Raw genomic sequence first — 22,077 nt, 5'->3', positions numbered from 1 at the left:
TAACATCGGCATAATTTCGCATTTCTTAGGAGAATCGTACTTATTATGTTTATAAATATAAATTTAATGTAACAACATTTATTTTTCGCATAAAATTTTAATAGATAAATATTATTCTATTAAAATATACGTCTTACCCCGCACGTTTCTTTGCGAATAAAATTCTTATACGAATCTCGTCCGTTTCCGAGGCTGATGCTAGTCTAATTCGAGCGTAGCAATCATATCATGCGCTAGGGACATTAACATTCACCACATACCCACCAGTATTGCATCAGGTTCTGACTTTCGCAAATACCTGGGTACTTTTTTACAAAGAAGATAATTTACGATATTTGTAACCGTAGTGTAGATGGAAATGTTGGCTGATGTTAATCGTCCACTGCCGAGCTGACTTCGGTCTTCTCGCACTTCTGTATGATCCCTGTAAACGAAAATTGAAATAAAACTCAACTTGGATTTATTAAGTGAATTACTATTTTTGCAATGTAAAGGCAAACAGAAAAGAAGGCTTACTTTGAATCATAGGCGATAGCACGGCCACGACTGGTGAGTCTGGCATTTCAGTCATAAAATTTTTACCCTCGTCGCAACATCTTGCCAGGAGTGGATCCAGTGGGATTGATCCCAAGAATTCTATGTTCAAATCCTTGGCTAATTGACGACCTCCACCTGTCGATGCTGGGAATATTTCAGCGGAATTCTAAACGAACGATAATACCAGAAGTTGCACAAAAACCTTACGATTGAGGGAAAGAATCGATCGCAAAACAGGGGCAATAATTGCTTTAATGATCTCACCTTGCACTTGGGGCAGATAAACGCACTCATATTCTCGATTATACCAATAATCGGGATTTTGACCTTGTTGCAAAAATCAATCTCTTTTCTTACGTCGAGTAGGGCAACTTCCTGTGGTGTTGTTACGACCAGAGCTCCTGTGATCCCTGCAGCTTTCAAGTACGACGTTGCAGACAGGTGTTCGTCGGAAGTACCGGGCGGCGTGTCCAGTATCAGATAGTCCAAACTTCCCCAATCAACGTCTGATAAAAATTGTCTTATCATACCTGCGAGGGATATCAATTTTTACCCTTAGAACAAGATGAGACCTTGGGAAACCAGAGGTCGGTTTTCCGCTTGGACTGAGCATCGTCTACTATCTTTATCATGATAACAAAATGGAATACCATTTTTTTTCGGCCCTCTCCATATTACTGCATCGCTTGCGCTTCCCAGTAGAAAACCAATCGACATAAGGGATAGATTGTCTTCAATGTACTGCAACGAAAGAGATAAAAATAGACATGAATTTTTCATTTGTCAAATATGTTAACTTCAAATCTCAAGTTGATAAAAGTATAAGTAACAAGAGAAATTCACAAGAATCAATGCGTCCAATGTTATTTCAACAAACTTACAACTGGAGACCACCCGGAAGCACTTTGATGAACTTGTTCTCCCAATACTCCAAGTACCCTGGGCTGAGAAGGGCCACAAATATCTATATCCAAAACTGCGACCTACAAAAAAATAACAGATTTGCATTTAAACTATCCATTATGAGTAAATTCGTATATTAAATGAAAACATCGTTAGAAAATGTAAGAATACATATAATTATTAAAATGGTAAGTAAATTGTAAAGTTTTCCGAGTTTCCAACTACATACTTTAATGCTGCCCCAGATAACTCAGTATTTGTTTTCTATACAATAAAATGAAATATCACTCACTATCAAAACTTTACTTGGTAAAAATCATTGGTGACCATTTTCATCATTAAGAGAAGAAAAGAAAATGAACAAATACTTATATTTTATCTGAGAATAGTGAGTTTCAGTTACTCCAGTATGACAAAAGATCATGTGACCTAAATTAATTTCACTGAGTTCAGTTGAAGGCCTGACTATAGAAATCAATAAGACCCTGACACAACCTGACACAACATAAGCAGGCTACAGATATCATTTCCTCAGTCTTCCCTACAGCAGGTCACAGCCTAAACTATTGCCTACCATTTACAGTTCTGCCTAACATGTACGTTGAGAATCATTTGGATATTCTCGGTTTGGGAAGAAGGGTGAGTCTGATTCTGGCACTGATAAATTTCTTGTGGTAAAACAAGTTTCATTTGCGGGTTGTTTTCACCCAAACATTTGAACCAGAACACGATTGACTTGCAAGTACGATTTTAACATTTAATAAGTATGCTAGTGGGTTGTCAATTTAAAAGAGAAGCTCTCGATTCTTACATTTCGTTCCAAATCATCCGCAGCCAATGCCCGTGAGACAAGTGAAGTTATTGTGCTCTTCCCAACTCCACCTTTTCCAGAGAGTATTAAAATTTTATGTTTAACGGACAAAAGCCGTTCCTTGACCAGCTCTATTCCTGGATCAATTTTATTTGCCTCGCCCGAAGAGCATATTGTTTGATTAGGACAGCCGGCGCAGGCAGAAGCTTTTCCAGCATCTTTGCTCTGCGTTCCTGGGCAATCTGAAAGAATAACATAAAAGTGTACAAAATATCCATTATGAGAAAAACACATTATATACAAAACTAAAAGAATTATGGTCAACTATCAAATCGAAATCTGTTGTGAAGTACGTAAGTGTATCAAGCACAGACAAGGGAACTAGAAACAAAATTTTCGCAGCAAGTTTTGTAACGTCGATAATTATCGTTACATTGTAACGGAAAGTTTACGTACTCTATATTCAACAATTTAATTAAAAGACAAGACGTCACGTTATGCTTCTATCATAACCTAAAAATTGGATTCCACTTCAATTTGGATGCATATTTAAACTCCGAAAAGTTGTCGACTGAATAAAGATATCTCAAATTGTTTATATTGATCAAATACCGTAGCATGTATAGCTTGTACGTTTGAATCTGTAATAATTCCGGTAGAAAACTTAAATGAATATATTTACGTTCAGGCACCTCCGTCTTAACGTCAGCCATGTTGACCTCTAATCATTGGCGGGTAATTTGAATTTTTAATCGTTGCAAATTCGCCACAATTCTAACTTTTGTATTGTTCTTGCAATATTAATTAATCGCGATATTTGAATACCAGTTCAAATTGAATCCCATAATCTGATATAATTATTTGCTCATTCTTTACGCAGTCTTCTTTATAAACAAATATTATTCATATTTTCACAGCAAATCCAACCGTGGACAGCCGTAGGTGGAGCAATGCCTCGTATCGTACCTCCCGTTCCGATTCAATACAGCCAATGCCATGAAATAGCCAAGCCTCGTCCCTGACATACAAATGCTGGATATGAAAACGTAGAAGTCGTGCCGCTGTGAGAGCTTGATGAATTACTAACTAATTACTTTAAACGTAGAGAAAATTGTTTGAGATCCTCGCGATAAGTCAACTGATCTGTATTTGCCTCCTTCTACAGCAGATGTTTTATTTCATTTTCAACTTACTTTTGTATTCCCTGCTTTTTGAATGTGTAATTATTTACTGATATTAATGGGATTGATGATGTTGTCTAACTCTGATTTGCATCAATAGCAATTACCCAGAATTGCATGCCTCTGCACTTCTATTTAAATAAAGGCTATTGATGGTGCTTGTAAAGGAATTCCATTGATTTTCTTTGTGTTACTGGAACACCATCCTATTGATCCAACAAACTGCATTGCTATACAAGTGCTGGTGAAGTGACTTCCTTTCAAAACCTTTAAATTTATAGTTTCAAAAAAAATAAAGCTTTTTATATTCACTTTTACACATCAAGTTAGTTAATACTCCATAGTTCGGCATTTACAAACAAGTTTTTGCCAGAACAGTGAACAAATATATCTGGGTAGATGGGTTTTAAAGAGACATAAGAATTTGTTTTCGAAACTTGACGTACAGAAGCACGATTAAAATTTGTAGCCAAATTTAGAGGATCTTTCATATATCTCGTTCGATTCGAATCTACAGATCAATGCAGTGCACGATGAAACGACCAGCTGACGCATACTACATAACAGATAATATGGCAACTCAACCTTTGCGATTTCCCAACTTGGTAGCCGGATATCAACGGAATCCTGCACACGCTTTACAATCGGCATTGTACACAAAATACACACCGAACGAATGGTTTCAGAAGCAAGTCAAGTACTATAACGAGGCAGATTTGAACAGACACTACGCGGAGCGATTGAGAAATGATACTGTGCGAGTTATTAGGTGAGTGTTAAAAAATCGTACAACCCTGTGAGAAGTGTAATATTCTTCAGACCTGAGAGATCTCACAATGTTGCGCCTCAGGGAGGCTGAGGAAAAGATACATCAAGGCCAGAGAGAAACAGGCAGAAAAATTGGCGAAAGAATAACCGACGTAATGTTCTGGCGTAATGAGGTTGCCTCCGAGCTTGAAAGGCTTATTATGGAAAACGAGCGATTATACGATTGTAGAAAATTGTTGGAAAAAGCATTGCACGATATTGAAGGACCTTTGCATATCGCAGAAGAATGTTTGTACCACCGAGAATCTAGAAAAGGTATTTGTGGTATAGTAGTAATTTATTGATTAGAATTTACGAAACAGTTCCTCGTTTGTGGTATCAACATGAAAATTTTCATTTAGGGACTGAACTTGTTCACGATGAAAGTGAAAAATCGTTATTGAAGGAGATAGAAAATTTGAAAAACAGTCAAAGAAAGCTTGAAATCTGCCTTGATAAATGCAAAGACCAGGTATCTAAATACACTTGATGCATGATCTGGTTTAATTATTGGTTTCATGTCCTGTATCTATTCAAGTAAATCTTAAACATCATACTCCTCAGTTGCGAAATAGCCGAGCATCGCAGAATCAGCTGGAGCTTGATTTGAAAAATAAAGAAGGTGCGCTTGGTATAGATACAGTTTGTCATCAGCTTAATAATTATAGTCGAGGACTGCAATATTGTGCGGGGATTGAAAAGTTTGACGGATGGTATAAGCCAGTTTTTAATATTATTTCACGTTTAGTTGTACCTTTACGATGTGTTTCAAACATCAAGATCACTTGTGAAATTATGCATTAACGGCCAAAGCATTTAGAGCATCAAATTCTTGGCACGTAGAGTAATAGTATATACAAGTTTTGTAAACACCGCACATTATACAGATTTCTTTTCACTATATGAGGAAAAAATTTCAATCCGAGCGATATACCTTCTAGCGTAATTGAGCAGGAAACATGGGCCGAAGCAGCGAATAGAATTGTGCAAAAATCGCAGACTGAGCGAACAAAATCATGCCAACTTCGAAGTGACGCTGAGGCTTTAATAAATCAAGTTGCCCAGGAGATGTGGGATTCTTGGAGTAATACGAACAATGCACTATCGCGCAGGTCTTCTGAGTTGTTAGAAGCAAAAAACATGTTGAAACAGCACCTGCACAAAGTAACGTAAACTGTTGTTAAATTGATAAACTACTAATTCTCAACCAATCAGTAATTAACTAATTGATTTTTTCGGCCCTTACAGCTTCAGCAGGAGATATTTGATGTGGAAAAGAACTTGGAATTAACACGCAAGGCAATCGCTGACAAAAGTTATGCTCTCAAGGTAGCTCACACTCGACTCGAGGCTCGGCTCCATCGACCAGAACTTGAACTATGTAGAGATTATGCACAGTTAAGGTTTGTGAGACAAATTTTCATCGCCCTTTATATTTTTTCAATTAATTATTGTTACCCACATACACAATCCAAGATTATATGTTGGATATTTTCAACAAGCCCTGCTCTTACTGTTTTAAACGATATGTCTCCCTTTCTGCAGTAGATTTTCCCCTTGTGAAATTATCAGTGTTGAACAGTCCCAAAGTCTCTGATATTATCTATTGTCAGATTCTTCGCTGTCGAGGTGTTCAACTTTTTGAAATTATCTTGGTCGTTGATTGCCTGATTATTATCAATTACTGCGAACCGTCATTTTGCAGCTTACAGAAAGAAATCGAAGGAATAAACCAGCAGGTCGAACGCATGTATAAAATGTTAAAAGAGTTGGAAAACCAACACCAGAGATTGCTGAGAACGCGGAACTCAATGGAGCACGACTTGGCGTTAAAAATTGATGCCATGTATATCGATAAAGAAAAAGTAGCTGGGCTCAGGCGTGCTTACCCAGTGAACGCACTTTTTAGATTTTAGTTTCACGCTCTGATAGCTCAGTTATTAAAAGCTTTTTAGAAGGAACTTAATGTAACTTAATAAAATGATGAATTCATTCACGTTTAGTCAGGTGCTTAGAAACAGTTTAGAGTAGGATTTAGATTGCTCAGTATTGAGTAATTAGGAGCGATGCCTGCCGGAAAAAAAAGAGTGAAGAAAAAAAATAACAAACAAAAATACCACAAATGTTGTCCAATCATAACGAATCATTAAAAGTATCTAGCGATAGTTCTTGATAATCATGAAAAAGAAATACACTCCTAAAGGATATTTAGGGTATGTGATAATTTCACAGCAAAAATAATGTAATCAGTAAACATTCGATAAAAATCTTCAAATACACGTATGTATATACATGTATATTAGAATATATAAATATATATACATATATGTTGTCTATACAGTAATTTGCGCTAATATTTCGTAATAGGATATTACATAATTACCTATTGAATAAATAATCGATTCGATCAAACGTTACTACGAGTGCCTATTAGCATAGCCAGGTAGGGGAAGTTTCAGACCATCTCTGGCCTCAAAAAAAGTGTAGGATAACGTTATTTCATCAATATATTCCAGCTTGGGATCCTCCACAATCTCCGGGTCCAGGTAAAAAAAAACCGGCATGTCCACCTGATAAACAGATTAGCAAGCCATTTATTTTCATCTTTAGATATAAATGATGAGTCGAAGAAGAGTACCAAAACATTATTAAAAAAATACTCGATCTCTCTACCACTGCCACACTAAAAATACCAAAATATTAAAAGTTCTAAAACTAATCTAAAAGCATTTAATACCATTTTTTAACAGTTTTTATTCTTTTGTGTTTTACCCCTTTTTTAATTGTCCTATGTATTTTGTAATTTCATATAAATTGACTGGAACTTATTAGGATACACAAGGATATCTGACGATTTAGCTCAAATCACCTGTTCATGTGGATTCAGCATTTGTTCCTCGAAGCAGAAACACTGTATCTTATTGAAGTACTGGCCAGCTTCGAACGGAACAACATTGTAAGTGGATATGCCGATGACAGGTTTGTCCGATGGATTTGTAGCAGTATAAAATGCGAGCGCAGTTTCTCCGGGCACAACGTCAATCTCATTTTGTTGCGGCTTGAAGTTCCACCTCATGCTAGCGCCGACGTCTGCGTTGAATCTGACTTTGAACTGGCGATTCTGGATCGATTTCATAGTTTCTATTTTGGAGGCATCATGCCCAGTCGCTGTTGTTCCACCGTAACTGTACGCCTAAGGATAGCGGATATTCATAAAGAGAAGAAAATTACAAAGATCAAAGTGGATCAAATTAAACGAAGGTATTCATACCCGACAAAACAGCCTGTACAAAGGCACAGCGGCGTAGCTCAAACCAACAGCAAGAACACCCGCTGCTGTGACGTAGTGGAGAGTGGCGCGAAGATTTGTCTTCCTTTCACTGTGTACCGTTGATTTCGAGCTGTCGTATTCTTTGAATAAATTTTTACCAACGTTTGTGCTAAATTGTCTGTTTCGCATTAACGCGATTCCACGACACGTTCGGTAATACATTTTCTCGCTGTTTTAGGTTACCTTCACTTTCTAACGAATCTAACCTAACCTAACCTGGTGTAGTCTAGCAAAAATTTGTCGGCATTTCACTCACTTGGAACTCCACAAGTTTGTTTATATTTTATCAATCGGATTCCTTTTTCGAACGATACGTTCGCCGCAAATCATTTTATTTTTGTTATTCGCTTACTTATCCGTTCGACGGTCGCTTTCGGCTGCTTACTGATAGTGAATCTCTTGCTCGTCTGCTTGCTCTGATCAGCTCGTGTAAGTTTAACTCTAAAATCGATCATCGAGATATCGAGAGCTGCAGTTAAGAACGATTCGAATTTAGGTATAATTTGAAAATTGAAATTTGTATTACTATTCCGAAGTACACAGGTTTGAGAGACGGCGATGATAATGCTAACTACTATTCGTTGATAATAATATAAAATTCGTCGTTCATTCGCGCATTGGATAGAAATTTGGGGACCTTTTATTATCAGTTATCGGTTGATTTTCAGTAAAGTAAATAAATCAAATCGTTTCGTTTTCTATTGTTTTAACTTAGCTTTAATTTACCGAGTCAACAAGTACCTGGGTTACTTTGGCTTTATATGCATACGTATAGCTTAGTACTTTGGACCGAGCAACAACTTATCAGATTTTTACTTACAAGTTAAATTTAAATTTCGGTAGTTCTTTCTAACGTAGATTGACCAAATAAGCTGTAAGGATATGTATAATAAACAGATAATGTAACACGTGTGGCGATGTTGCAATGACTAAATTAATCTATATAACTGTACAAAAAATCACATCACTACAATTCGCTCCAAACTTACGTTAATACGTTCTTCGATATATCTAAAAAATTTTGATGCGATCTCATCAGATATTATACACTTGTTCATAGATTTGCGTTGTTCTCAAACCGGTACGCAAATGAGTACGCTGATGGTCGTGCAAGTGATGACGATGCTTGAATTTTTTCTTACAAACTAAACACTGATATCTGGGGCGAACTCCACATTCAAGTCTCAAATGTCGAGTAAGGTTGCATCTATGAGAGTAGCTACGTCCACATCGTGGGCACAAAAACGGAGGACCATCCTCTCCATCTCTAAGTGGCTGCCACACTGAAACATTTAATGGATTACAAAAATTTAGCTGAATTTTAACATGCAGATACATCGATTCATGCTGCAATTAAACTCTCAAGTTGCATAATAATTCGTCATTCGATTAACAGGAACTTGGTAAGATGCCCAAATAATTTTTTTTCATTGATGGCAACTTGTGCAAATGCATTAAATGTAAAAGACTTATAATTAAGGCGTTAGCAAATATATGTTTATTAATTCAACTAAAGTTATATATATATATATATATATATATATATATATATATATATATATATATATATATACTATATAATGTATATATAGATTACACAATCTACATACATACTTAATACAATGTGTCGAATTTGCGAATTCATTTTAAAATAACAATGATTCGTTTCAACGAAAATACTTCAATTTCTAATACATGTATATCTTTTCTTTTAAATCACAGTTTGAACTAATGGTAAACTATTCTCTATATAATTACACTGGTTCGTTATAAAATTCAACTGAATAAGAGGATTTTTTTTTCTAGTATCATATAGAGAAATATATGAATAAGCAGTGAAATTTATACTCAACTATACATGGTACATGTTATGTGTGATACACGCAAGACACTGTGTGCGTGCATAATTCTCATTTGATTATTTTTATTCATTTATGACAAATATAATATATTATATATATATATATATAATATATATATATTTAACTGATTTTACCCTTAGCATAATATACTACATAATCTACAGTAACAATGTAATTTATTTTATCATGTGCGCAGGATATCTCATTCGATGCTAAGAACTATAGAAAAATATTATGATGATTCTTTGCCCTGAATTAAATTAATATGGCAGTTTTATCAGTCTTTACTGGAGACGCGTTATGTTTTGTTAATTACTATTTAGAGATCGTTGGTAATGATTATAAAATACGTGTATTGGAAAAAAAATAAACGAATTAAAACCTGTGCAATGCAGTCGATGAATTGTAGCTGAAAATGAGTCAAGAAATTTGTTGAATAATTAAGATTTCTCCGTATGTTTAAATTAAGTCTCTTTAGATCCAGAGTCAATAAAAATAATTAATCTGATCAAGGTTTTTGATGTGTACGCATATGTAGCACCAAATTATGTTTATGCTTAGACTTTTTATGACAAATAGGACATTCAAATTGTGGCTCTACACCACATTCAAATCTTATATGCCTGTTTAATGAATGAGGTCTAGCGTATGCGTTACCACATCGTGGGCACGAATATCCACTGCTTTGAATATTGCTCGTTACGAAGCTTAAGGTTTCTGCGGGGCCACAATTCACCTCCGAGTTTGTTTGTTCACTCGGACAAGGCAATACATTTTGTTCAACGGATTGCGACATATCTGCCATTTCTTTCTCGGTTAGAAACAAGCAGGCTGCTCCTGATCGCTGCACTCTTTGCTGGCCCCCGCATGATATCGAAGATTTTTCATCGCTGCCCGGAGTCTTCGATGTGGTAGCCATTTTTTTTTCAGCAAGTAATTGGAAGTACAGACTCTGATATTGGTAATACCATTCAATAGCCGCCCCTGGTGAATATTTCTGGTCTAAAAAAAGATAAATAAATCTTGTCAACATTATTCAGCATAAACTGTGTTATTTGGATCGTATGTACCATTGTTTGCGCAAAGCACAACTAACATAACGTGTAGGACGAACACAGAACAAGAGTTCAACACATACCATTCACCAAAAGCGTTGACGAATTATTTTATTGTCTCTGCAAATATCAACTATTACTGCAATATATGAAGCCCACCGATCATACTTATCTAAGCAAACGAGATTATTTCTGATCTCCGTGTTTGAGCACCAAGTACGTGAATTTCGTTCTCCAAGAACAAATCATGTATTTTATAGGTACATCACTTATTCCAGTAAAAAAATAAAAAAAAAAAACAATCGTTAATTAAATATAATGGGTATAATTTTGGTACAGATATATTTTATTATTTCAAACGAAAACGGCTGTCTAATCTACGACGCAATGCAACAAATAAAAGTTCTGTTCCATTTTCCACTCAGCTAAAATGGTCACATTTCTCTTTATCAGATCAGAACTTGTCATTTATTAGTATGTACTAACAACATGTGGGGTGATTATAAAAGAATTTGGCGAAGAATTGTCTGAGGTTCGTTTTTTTTTTTTTTTTTTTTTTTCTAAAGGTAATCCGTTATGCAATTGAAAATATCACGACGCAGTTAATATTTACAAGTATTTTAGATGTACATAATTATGCTTGGGACATAGACAATTTTTCAAACCATCATAGAAGTCTCAATAGCTAGTTGTATATCACATTCGATTTACATTGCCTGTGAAATTATATTATGTTGAATAACAATTATGCGGAATTTGAATTTCTGTGCACTGCGGCAACGTGGTTTTTAACTTTAAAATAATGATAAAATTTTTTTCCACATAAGAGGCACGAGAATTTTTTTTCCTGATTACATTCAAAATTCGTGTGCCGCTTCAAATTTTTCGAAAGCTTGTATCCCTTACCGCACACAGAACAAACATATCGATCCAAACTATTGCGATTTCTTGAAGTAGAAGTTGATGGTGTGTCGTTATCGAGTCGAGTTGTAGATTTCTTGGAGTGTTTTACTGATTCGTAAGTATTTTGTCTACTCGCTCTTGGACTCAACAGTGTGTTAATGTCGGCTGAGCGGAATTCGTGTCTCTTAATAATAACTCGCAGACACTTTAGCTCGCTATCGTTTTGATAATCTGAAAGAAAAAATTGACAAGTTTTAATAAGTTACAGGTAACTATGAAAAATATTACTTTTGCATACATGTAAACTCTTCGATATGCTCAGAGCGTACATATTCGATTATAGGATGTATAACAATATTTATCTGAGATACTGTTAGCGCATTTCATGTGAATCAAAAAGTCCGCCCACAAAATCTAAGAAAAAATACTTGCTGGAAACTTTGCACATGCAATGTGTTGTACCGATTCAAAAAAGGGGAAATCTAAGCCTCAAATAATTGTCAAAAAATAAAGTATTAAGTATTTTTAATGCCAATATTCTCAACGATGGTACACACTAGTTTCTCAAAAGCTCATGCAACACTTGATGTATGTGAATAGCTCACAGCAACGATGATCGAAGAGTCTGTTCACACAGGGATTTATTATTAACATACATAATTGAATACCCTTACGATTAAGATGAATAGTTTATGCATACTGTAAAACATGAATCCACTCTTATAGTCATACGTAATAAGTAAATCTTTTGAAATAAATTAAACGGTATAAAATTTACACTTGATCGCGAATGAGCATTATAACTTAGGTAGTATTCAGCCTACACACAGAAAATTGTAAATAAGCATTGACTTTAGAATCTGTCGTGAGTCAAAACGTGATTGCGCAGTTCGGAAGGTTGATCGAAGATCTTTTTACAAATGTAGCATGAAAATGTTTTCCTGTTCTTTCCGCAGCTTTCCCTTTTATGACGTCTCAGACTGTCACGCCGCTTATATGTCCTGCCACAATCAGAGCAAGCAAATTGATTTTCAAGTGCATCGATTGCTCGTCTGGCAAATAATACAGTTTCAGACAAGACTGTACAGGGCTCGACGTTTAATTTTGGCAGATGTCCTGTCATTTGGGGTATATGTTGCATGTCGCCTGACAGTAGATTCTGCATTCGTTGTTTAAGTCGCAGCGTCAAAACAGGATCATAGTCTAACGCAGAATTTGGCGACGACAAATCTGGAAAGTAAATCAATGTTTTAGAAAATTATACTCGCTACTTTGTAGATAAAGCATAAATATTAGAGTGCATACAAGCTGGACACTATAATGCAGTAAACGAAAGCTGATTAACAGCTTCCAGTTTTAATGCAGTTGAACAATTTCGAATGAAAACGAATTGAATAAGGTGACGTGGTCCGTTGTAGAATCAATTTTCTTCAATTCTTTTCGATTCGAAATCATCCATTTTTGTTCGTTGGGAATGCTGGCTGAAAGTGAGAAGTGACAAAGTTTATCGAACCTAGTCACTAATCTTATATATATAATTCTTAGAGACTCAACACTTTATTATTACTAAATACAACGATTAAAAAAATTATCAAGTAATTACAAGCTATTTTTATTTAGTATTTAAAATCCTATAGAACTATGTTGATTTATCAACATACACAAAACACAAAACACAAAACACAAATGACAATCTTTTGATGTTCATATTCCATCATGTTTTGATAGCATATGATCACGAAACCGATATCTTCGGTAAAACTTTCTGTCACACAGATCGCACGAGTATCTCGCCTCTTTATCGCCGCACTCAGCCTTTTGGTGACGTCTCAAACTGTCCATCCACGTGTAAGACTTTCCGCATTCTCCGCAAACATATCGTTGCTTGTTAGTTTTACTGCACGATGAATTCATAGAAATAGCAGAACTATCCAAGATGAATGGCAACCAATGAGTTTGCGAAGTATTGAGTTGCATGATTATATCTGAAAAAAAAAAAATAAAAACTCATGTATCCAAATAGCAAACAGTATATTGCGTTAAACTAAGAGTACCTTCTACAAACTACGAGTGAACGTGCGAACATTTTTGTTACATAAACAGTACTATCTAATTACATTAGGCGCTGATTACATTTTATATCTTGAGGATCAATGATGGATGATCGAGAACTGCAGACAGGATTAATTTAATAATTCACACATATATTTATTTCACAACGAACATTATTTTTAGCAGAGAAAATGTCGACATCTCATTACTAATGAAATGTATATTACACGTTATCGAAATAGCAGACATTGAATTTCTAAAGTAGCATAAAATACTATATATAGTCAAGGATCAGATGTTCTGACTTAGGCAAACTAAAATGTACAGACGATATAACAAGCGACAAAATTGGCTCATCTTCCATGCAAGGCAAGATGATGGTTCCTTAACAGGAATCTGTAATTAAACTTTTTATTACACAGTTTACATACATGTTGTCCCTTTTTATTTCCACATTCGACACGCTGGTGCCTCTTTAAACTGTCGTACCTTTTGTACGATCTTCCACACTGCATACAAATAAAATCTCTACATCGTTCAGGTTGCGACGGAGTGCTCTGATATACCGGAAAAAGACTTAGTCTTGCTGCCGTTAAGTCACGGCATCGAATAACACGTTTGGTAGAACGTCGCGGTCTTGGAGCAATGAAACTTCCGATAGCTTGTTGTGCCACTGATCGTACACCTGAAATGATATTATTTATATACAGTTAGAATTGTGAATATGAAATACAGATCTCAGTTGAATACGTACAACAACGAATCATACATATACCAATCGCATTCTCTTTATTTTTATAAAATTTAATATGTAACTTATGTGTGAACCAAAAATAAAGGTAAGTTGAAATAAATACTTTCGACACTATGCGACAGATAAATAAAAATCACTATTTCATGTTTTTGGTTTATTATTATTTGCACATACATTTATAATGGATAACGATAAATATTGATTTATTCCATACTAGTGTAATACACGGAACAGATCATCGTACAGTTTTATTTACCAACCTTCTACGTTGTGCTCTGAAAGTATGGATTCAACACTATAGCAAGTTTATTTCCGAATCCTATTAAACTTTTTTCGACACCGAGATTCGTGATCCCTTAATGCGAATTTATAGCGAAACCCTCTGCCACAAATGCAACAGATTTCAGAGGGACCAACTCCACATTCCAGACGTAAATGCCGAGTCAAAGATCTTTTGACCTTGTAAACTTTGTTGCATCGATTGCAGGGAAATTTAGCAAGAGATTTTTTTACACGAAGCGATGTTTGCAGGTTTTGCAAATTGTGCGATAAGCTGGACGTATTTCTTGTCGAATAATAGTCATTCCTCGAGTTGGCTTTTTGATCTCGGTGGACGACCATTGGGAACAGCTTTCCATTGTGCAAATCTAAAACAACAGAAAAATCTTTTTCAGTATAAAAACACACCCGATGCATAAAGCGAAAGTGAAATAATTTTCCAGAAAGATTCGGCTCGTATTGACTATCAGGTCTGTTAATTACGCTTGACGTGACAAGAAAGTTTGTACTAGATGATAATCACGTCTGCAAATAATGTTGTGACGATACATTTAGATGTTACAAAAGTCCAAATTACATAATTAAAATATTATAGTTTAATAGTATTAGTACTGTTCAGATGATACTGAGAGAATGCACTTGGCTGTTTAAGGCTTTATTTCGTCAACACAAGTAATTGTCAATACATTGTCAGTGCGAAGAAAAATAATCACATGAATTATTTATCCTAGATTGGGATAGAGTATAATGAATAAAAATTATATCTGTTACATGAAAGCTTCTCATAGAATGATGTGATGTATCTTTGATGCGTGGGATTGCCAGCGATGTTTGTGTTTAAATTTCCTTCCACAAATAGGGCACGTGAATGTTGGTTCCTTTCCACATTCGATACGCATATGATTTTGTTGGGATACTTTCCACATGTATCGTCTTCCACATCTGTCGCACGCCCATTTCTTCCGCCGGTCTATAAAAAAGATATTCGAACATTTAATGTAATAAATTTATTACCATTAATTCAATGACGCCATTCTTGTCATAAATTTTTTCTCGTCAATAGGAGGAATTTTAATAATTGTTGTTGTACTTTGTTAATTTGTATTTGCATTTATTTCAAAGTTTTATTGCGAGAGACATGTTTGTACGACATCAAGTGTGATTTGAGTCGGTGCTTGTGTTTAAATTGGTTTCCGCACAACGGGCACACAAATTGTGGTTCCTTTCCGCATTCGAATTTAAGGTGCTTGTGCAAGGTATACTGTCTTAGGTATCTTCGTCCGCAATTGTTGCACACAAATCTTCTGTAAGGCGAATGGAAACCTAGAAAACAAGCAGAGAAAAACAAAACGTACGTTAATTCATGAATCACAGTAATTTTTAACAATAATGATAAGACGAACGGGCGAATTGTTATACAACGTAAGCATGGTAAAGTTAAAATATAATTCTTTATTTACAGATTGAATATATAATACGTGGAAATTCTCGCAGCTTGAATTAGTAATAGAATTATTAATTATACGCTTTGTTTTATAATTATCTTGAAAACATGAAATTTTTCCTGTGCCTCTTAGTACCAAACGTTATTTTTATTATCGTTACAAGTCAATTCTTCATGCTTGTGAATTGTCTTGAGATGCTTCTGTAAATGATGTTTTTGCTTGAACCTCTTCCCACAAATGACGCAAAGAAATTGTGGTTCCTTCCCGCAATGCCTCGAATGATTCCACATTGTCTTCTTTTTGTTAAACATCTTGCCGCAAGTCCGGCATGGGTAGGTTGGCGCATCCTCGGTGACTGGAAAATAATTCCTAATTTAAAATTCGAACAATGAAAATTGTAACAATAAAAAAGAATGATAATAGATTCTATTTGACGCAAGACTCTCATAGAGATAATTTTAAACATTCATATACAGCCTCGGCATCATTGACAATGTAATACGTATTAATACCATTATTGCTATTGGCGTAAGACATGGAAGTTAGATATCAAATGGGATTGCAGTCGATGTTTATATTTAAACTTCTTTCCGCACAGATGGCATGCGAATCTCGGTTCTTTTCCGCACAATCTTAGATGGTTGTACATGGAAGATTTGTGCGTGTACTGCTTTCCGCATACTCTGCATGGATGAGTTAGTGAATAACGCACACCTGCAAAACAAAAAAGAAATACCATGTTGATACTTGTCAAGGAATGATGCGTATACAGGCGAGACATGCGATGACATTTTAATTATATAGACACCCATAAAACATTATATGCTTACAATGATAATACATATATTGTTAACATTGGGAGTAGGAGTTTCGACACATCGCTGCATTTAAAAGTCACATTTTTATGGATGTTTACTGCAGTCTATATATTATTATAAATACCACAATTCGATATACACTTACAAATTCAATTATATTATTGTCTTTAAAATTAAAGGGTAACGCTCGACTGAACATCTCATTACAGACGCTTAATAGATAAATAATTAACCTTATTTCACCTTCAGTATGCACTTTAATAATGATAATGATAGTTTTCCCTCTCACCAGTTGAAATACTAACGAATATCTCTCAAAAAACTTCGAGTATCCTTGGGCAAGGTTTTCATGAAAGTAGCGTGTCTTACAAGAACTCTACGTACTGATTCTTATTAGATAAATTTATAAGTACGTAGTCACATAGGTATTGGCATTATATAAATGAAAATAAAGAATCTATCAAATTTGAACTGCGCTGTTAGCGCTGAGTTTATAGATTTGAATGACTATTATTTTTAGAACACGATACGATTTAAGATTAAATGCTGCAGTTGAACGACAAAGAAAAAAAGATAATGTAAAAAAAAAAAAAAAAAATTATCAAGAATGGTATTACAGAGTCTCGATATTTAATATACATTATATTAAATTTACAAAGCGTTGGATCATTTAGTTTTACGAACATAGCCAATTGTGTATGTACATTAAATGCTGCTTTAATTGACCCCTGCGTCTGACTTTGATTCGACAAACTGGGCAGGCGAATTGTGGCGATTTGCCACATTCTTCACGCTTGTGTCTAGTCAAAGATGGTTTCCACGTATACTGTTTCCCACAGGCATCACACGAATATTTTCCTCGGTATCTTTTATAGTAATCTGACCTGAAATTACCTGAAAACATAAAATTAATGATTATTAGAAATTCAATTACATAGGATTATTTAGAATGATATTAGTGTCCGATCATAATAGTACACGTCACCCGTAAAATTTTAAAACGCTATTTACAGAATGTCAGTGATTTTCATATTTCTTGCACGGTGATTCATTTAAAATCTTTATTAGAGTGTACATAAATATATATACTTGTTAGCTGCCATCTCTAATAGTTGGATAATATACGTGACTCGGAGTATTATTACAAATTTTAATTATCTTAAAACATACACCATTTTTATTAGAACAAATCTGATGTAATGATAATAATAATCATAATAATAATTAGACGGGTACACAACAATAGATATCGTAAGGATAATCTAAACCTGTTCGTTTCTTTTCTACTCCATATACGTATAATATTAGACGCTTCATGTATTCTTCCTTTTCAAAAGCAACCATGGATGCATATTAATTATGTGTTTCTTCAAAAGCCACTTGTGTCGGATCCTTATTTCGCAAACTGGGCAACAATGCTGCGGTGCTTTTCCACACTCTTCGCGTTTATGTCTGGTCAAAGACTGCATCCACTTATACTCCTTTCCGCATGTGCGGCAGGAATGCTTTCCAATCCTTTTGTAGTAGTCGCCTCCTAAACCACCTGAAAATAATTAATTCATTTTTGAGCGATCGGTTTGCCAAGAGAACAAATTCATTTTCTTTAGGATGTGGTGCTCTCGCAATTACATGTGTGAAAGGTTAGAGAGGGAATTCAATAATACAGAGAACGTGTGTATTGCCGTTGTGGAATGAGCGTATAATTTCATTGTATATTAAAATTACTCTTTCGCATCGTCACACTTGTTATCCACTTTCTTACAATTCATACTGCAGGGTTTTTTCTTCTGCTCTTTTTCTATTTGTTTTAGGCTTTTTTCTTTTTTCTTTTTTTTTCTATAAAAATGTAAAAGTAACGCAGAACAATTGTATTTTAATAAAAGCAATATTAAATTATTTCAATTTCAAATTTATGAACAGTGACTTCGTGACGCTGGAGATAGTCCTTTCGCTTGAATTTTCTACCGCAAAGTCGGCAACAATATTTTGGCAACTTTCCACATCCTTCTCGTAGATGCCGAGTTAGAGAATCCGCCCATGTATATTGTTTCCCACATTTATAGCAACGAAATGGTGCATCATAGTTCACACGTTTGGGATCTCTTTTAGCGTCTGAAACAACAATAAAATCGAGTTATTTATGTTCATAAGGTCCAATTATTAACTGGATGTCGTTGACGTTACGACCGAGTTACATTACGACTGAAATAAAGAATGACAGTTGTGTGTCAACCTTTGTAAATATAAAATTACTGTTTGTAAAAAAATATCTTTTGTGCATTCTTTTCCTCAATTCTTATCCGAAGGCGAAGATTGTCTACAAACCTGTAAATGTTTTATCTTTATCCACGATAAACCAGGTGCTGGGTGTGGTTCAGTTTGACTCTCAGAGTCAGGCTACCGATTACTGCCTTAAATCAAATGACAATAATGTAAAACGATAACGATCCTGAAATAGATATAACAGCGTTTTACAAATATTACATTTATTGAAAATAAAAATTTGATCATAATACGTGTACATATACAATGTTATATGCCTTACTAAGTTTGTAACGTTGCAATGTTTTATTATAAAGTGGGTAAAGCTTGCAAACAATAAAACATTAGAATATTCACCGCATCGTTACGCAATTCGATACCACTAAAAATCATAATATTGTATTATATTTGCACAGAGAACGAAAATGTAACGAGGGTGTATTTTTTTCCTTAATTCTAACTAGTAGACGATAACGACTATTAACGATTTTAAGAGAGGTAAGCGACGTTTCCTTGATGTGCCTGTTTTTTCGAGTATTTCGTTGACTTTACTTTGCATTTGTATTTTACATGCTGATACAAGGAATCTGTCCATCTGTAACGCTTGTCGCAATAGTTACATTTGACTGATTGCTGCTTTCCACATCCCTCGCGACGATGTCGTTCCATGGATGATTTCCAGGAGTACGATTTTCCACAATCACTGCATGGGTACTGATTCCCAGAGTATTGGAATTTCATTCCATACTGCAGACCTGAAAACCCATGAAATATTAGTAAAATAGTGGTAACCCGATTTTCGTGGACAATTCTCATTCAAGATGGTTCATGTGTGTGTTTGAAATTTAGGAATATAGATCAGGATTGAAATTACTGCTACACTTCATGCGTTAAGAAACGTTTATTCTGTGAAAATATCAACCATGATGGTCAATTCGATTATACAATTATTATAGCTTTGAATAGCTATAATCGTTCGATCACTACACTGTTCGAATATCTGATTAGTATTGATATTACTAGACACTGACCAATGTTATAAATTATACGTAATTTATACTTGATATCCATGTATGGCTAAATTGTGTCGTTGAAAATTGGCTTTCTGCTTGAATCCCTTCTCGCAAATGTTGCATATGTATTGTGGATCTTTGCCACACTCCATACGCAAATGACGTTTCAAACTTCCTTTCTGGCTGTACGACCTGCCGCATTTGTAGCATGGATATGGTTTCGAGTGACTTCTCCGCTTGAAATTCAGAAGGCTTACTTTTTGATACGTTCCTGGAACTTAAGAACAAAGGATAAATAATTACAATATGTGTTCGGTATTTCATTATTCCAAACTACAGAAACATAGGATATTATAAACACTTAATTTACCAAAATCATGTTTCTATGGATACAATAAGCTACAGGATAAATTCGGAATGGTTCATATAGTTTATTCACAGTCTATAATTTTCAATTTTATGTACTGTACAAGCATTGTTTTGATTCGCTAAATTATCCTCGTTTTGTAATTTATCCAACTGGTATACGTGAAAGAAGGTTTCTTTTCTTTTTATTATTTACAATAAGAAATACAACTTGGATATGCAACAGTTTGCATAATATTGGTTCAGAATAAACTTATTGGCAGACATAACGCTGAATCAACAAATATATTTATTTTTCCACGATTAAGTCCGATCAAGTAGTTTGATCAATAAAAAGGCACGTGCATGGTCAATTTGTGGCGTTGCAGGCTTCCCCGCTGTTTAAAACGTCTCCCACAGTAATTGCACATGTTCTGGGGTGCTTTTCCACATTCCTCTCGTAAATGACGATTCAACGAAACCTTCCACACGTACGTATTTCCACATTTATGACATGCGAATGGCTTCCTGATTTGGATTCTATTTACTCCGACGCGCTTCCTAAACCGCATACCTGCTGAAACTGAAAAAGTAAGGCAAGTAAAGCGAAGCAGTGATTAGTGGTTTGCAAATTTCATCGTAAGTGTAAAAAATTAATCGTTTTGTTAAGCCCTACGCAATTTTGGATACTTTACTTCGACATGTTCTAATCAAATTCAACTTAAATTTTAAATATGGGACCCTAGTCAGCGCATCAATTCATTTTTTAGAAAGGATTTGGGTATGAGGGATTGATATATTTTTTAATCAATAATCAACAACAAACAATATTGGGTAGCCGCTACCATGACTCAGTAATTAAAGTATTGCTAAGGTCAATTTAAATTTAGCATACGTTTATTCGATACCATTCGATTAAAAGTATTTGTCTTATAAAAATGCCAATCGGATGAAAATAACATGCAGCCATAAGTTTCATAGTTTTGAAGTATAGGTGAAAACAGCAGTTGCTTTTTATTTAAAATCGCGTATATATTAGATCAATTTATGAGTTCTTCTTAAATGATGCATCAGTTCGTACTCGTACTTGAATCTTGCTTTGCACTCCGAGCATGAGAATTTTCGTTGGACTCCGCAAGAGTATTTGAAATGTTTATACAACGCTCCAAATTGCACATACGTTTTTGAACATTTCGGACAAGTATGCGGACTATCTTCTGGTCGTCGACCGTCGGGCCACCAATCTGTAAACAAAAATATTTCATTAGTTAGAATAGAAAGAAAAACTTTCGTACACAATTGTCGTGTACATTGTTTTATAATCCTATATTACCTACTTCAGGGTTTTTTTATTTACTCTTTTCTTTTTCCAACCGGTTCAAATATTTTATTTTATAACTTTCATAGATACATACAATCTGTACATAATAACAACAGGATATAGATAAAGTATAGTTTATTCATTTATTATCGTTGCGTTCACGACTTTGTCGTTTTTTGTAGTAAAGTAAATTCGTCAAAGTAGGTGAGGTAGAAACCGTTAATTTATTGTATCAACAACACTTTGATTGGGCTGCCCGCCGATCATCTTCAGGTTCATTTTGACGACGTTCAGGCTTAGTTGTTAATAGTAGCACCATTGCAGAGGAATTCAACAAGTCACTTCCTCCATACAACTATTAACAACTAAGCCAGAACGTTGTCAAAATTAACCTGAAG

General features: G+C 34.9%; 5 protein-coding genes across 12 annotated transcripts in view; 1 reads left to right on the top strand and 4 right to left on the bottom strand.

Annotated features, from left to right (window-relative positions):
* Positions 1–62: 62 nt before the first annotated feature.
* On the bottom strand, positions 63–3,089 carry LOC124177736 (cytosolic Fe-S cluster assembly factor NUBP1 homolog). The gene is made up of 7 exons (XM_046560490.1): positions 2,934–3,089; positions 2,252–2,493; positions 1,419–1,520; positions 1,188–1,278; positions 802–1,067; positions 517–703; positions 63–424 (listed from the first exon to the last, which is right to left on the bottom strand). The coding sequence occupies exons 1-7, from the start codon at positions 2,962–2,964 to the stop codon at positions 372–374; spliced, it is 972 nt and encodes a 323-aa protein (XP_046416446.1). The 5' UTR covers positions 2,965–3,089; the 3' UTR covers positions 63–371.
* On the top strand, positions 1,931–6,780 carry LOC124177735 (tektin-3-like). The gene is made up of 9 exons (XM_046560489.1): positions 1,931–2,079; positions 3,169–3,314; positions 3,950–4,201; positions 4,283–4,515; positions 4,602–4,711; positions 4,804–4,952; positions 5,181–5,403; positions 5,488–5,642; positions 5,945–6,780. Exons 3-9 carry the CDS (start codon positions 3,954–3,956, stop codon positions 6,153–6,155), a joined length of 1,329 nt encoding a protein of 442 aa, XP_046416445.1. The 5' UTR covers positions 1,931–2,079; positions 3,169–3,314; positions 3,950–3,953; the 3' UTR covers positions 6,156–6,780.
* LOC124177737 (cytochrome c oxidase assembly protein COX11, mitochondrial) lies at positions 6,505–8,025 on the bottom strand. Its single transcript, XM_046560491.1, has 3 exons — positions 7,511–8,025; positions 7,109–7,432; positions 6,505–6,809 (listed from the first exon to the last, which is right to left on the bottom strand). The coding sequence occupies exons 1-3, from the start codon at positions 7,730–7,732 to the stop codon at positions 6,657–6,659; spliced, it is 699 nt and encodes a 232-aa protein (XP_046416447.1). The 5' UTR covers positions 7,733–8,025; the 3' UTR covers positions 6,505–6,656.
* A 5,020-nt stretch (positions 8,026–13,045) lies between these two features.
* The window catches only part of LOC124177730 (longitudinals lacking protein), a 102,056-nt gene continuing 93,024 nt past the window's right edge, over positions 13,046–22,077 (bottom strand). Inside the window, exons 7-8 of one of the 8 annotated variants that reach the window (XM_046560462.1) lie at positions 13,874–14,127; positions 13,268–13,375 (exon numbers count right to left, since the gene is read on the bottom strand). In XM_046560462.1, coding sequence (XP_046416418.1) covers positions 13,370–13,375; positions 13,874–14,127 — 260 coding nt within the window. In that variant the 3' untranslated portion in view covers positions 13,268–13,369. Of the gene's footprint in view, positions 13,376–13,769; positions 14,128–14,466; positions 14,844–17,399; positions 17,633–17,990; positions 18,282–20,054; positions 20,291–21,378; positions 21,603–22,077 lie in introns of those variants that run through there. The other 7 variants (XM_046560460.1, XM_046560449.1, XM_046560447.1 and 4 more) reach the window with 7 other exon arrangements.
* On the bottom strand, positions 18,298–20,149 carry LOC124177740 (zinc finger protein 726-like). Its single transcript, XM_046560496.1, has 3 exons — positions 20,032–20,149; positions 19,621–19,755; positions 18,298–18,850 (listed from the first exon to the last, which is right to left on the bottom strand). Exons 1-3 carry the CDS (start codon positions 20,069–20,071, stop codon positions 18,627–18,629), a joined length of 399 nt encoding a protein of 132 aa, XP_046416452.1. The 5' UTR covers positions 20,072–20,149; the 3' UTR covers positions 18,298–18,626.

The sequence above is a fragment of the Neodiprion fabricii genome, chromosome 3 (genome assembly GCF_021155785.1).
Source record: "Neodiprion fabricii isolate iyNeoFabr1 chromosome 3, iyNeoFabr1.1, whole genome shotgun sequence".
NCBI classification, from domain to species: domain Eukaryota; kingdom Metazoa; phylum Arthropoda; class Insecta; order Hymenoptera; family Diprionidae; genus Neodiprion; species Neodiprion fabricii.
Note: the sequence above shows the minus strand (reverse complement) of the source record. Positions and strands in the feature narration are given on the sequence as shown.

Coding starts and splice junctions, on each gene's coding strand:
- LOC124177736 (XM_046560490.1), bottom strand. CDS start 2,964: ATGGCTGACGTTAAGACGGAGGTGCCTGAAC. Junction 2,494..2,933: donor TAAGACGGAGGTGCCTGAAC/GTAAATATATTC, acceptor TTATTCTTTCAG/ATTGCCCAGGAACGCAGAGC. Junction 425..516: donor GCTATCGCCTATGATTCAAA/GTAAGCCTTCTT, acceptor TTTCGTTTACAG/GGATCATACAGAAGTGCGAG.
- LOC124177740 (XM_046560496.1), bottom strand. CDS start 20,071: ATGGATATCAAGTATAAATTACGTATAATTTATAACATTG. Junction 19,756..20,031: donor ACGTATAATTTATAACATTG/GTCAGTGTCTAG, acceptor ATGGGTTTTCAG/GTCTGCAGTATGGAATGAAA. Junction 18,851..19,620: donor AAAGCAGCAATCAGTCAAAT/GTAACTATTGCG, acceptor TTGTTGTTTCAG/ACGCTAAAAGAGATCCCAAA.
- LOC124177735 (XM_046560489.1), top strand. CDS start 3,954: ATGCAGTGCACGATGAAACGACCAGCTGACGCATACTACATAACAGAT. Junction 4,712..4,803: donor TTGATAAATGCAAAGACCAG/GTATCTAAATAC, acceptor CATACTCCTCAG/TTGCGAAATAGCCGAGCATC. Junction 5,404..5,487: donor TGAAACAGCACCTGCACAAA/GTAACGTAAACT, acceptor CGGCCCTTACAG/CTTCAGCAGGAGATATTTGA.
- LOC124177737 (XM_046560491.1), bottom strand. CDS start 7,732: ATGTATTACCGAACGTGTCGTGGAATCGCGTTAATGCGAAACAGACAA. Junction 7,433..7,510: donor TGTACAGGCTGTTTTGTCGG/GTATGAATACCT, acceptor CGCTATCCTTAG/GCGTACAGTTACGGTGGAAC. Junction 6,810..7,108: donor TGCTGAATCCACATGAACAG/GTGATTTGAGCT, acceptor TCTGTTTATCAG/GTGGACATGCCGGTTTTTTT.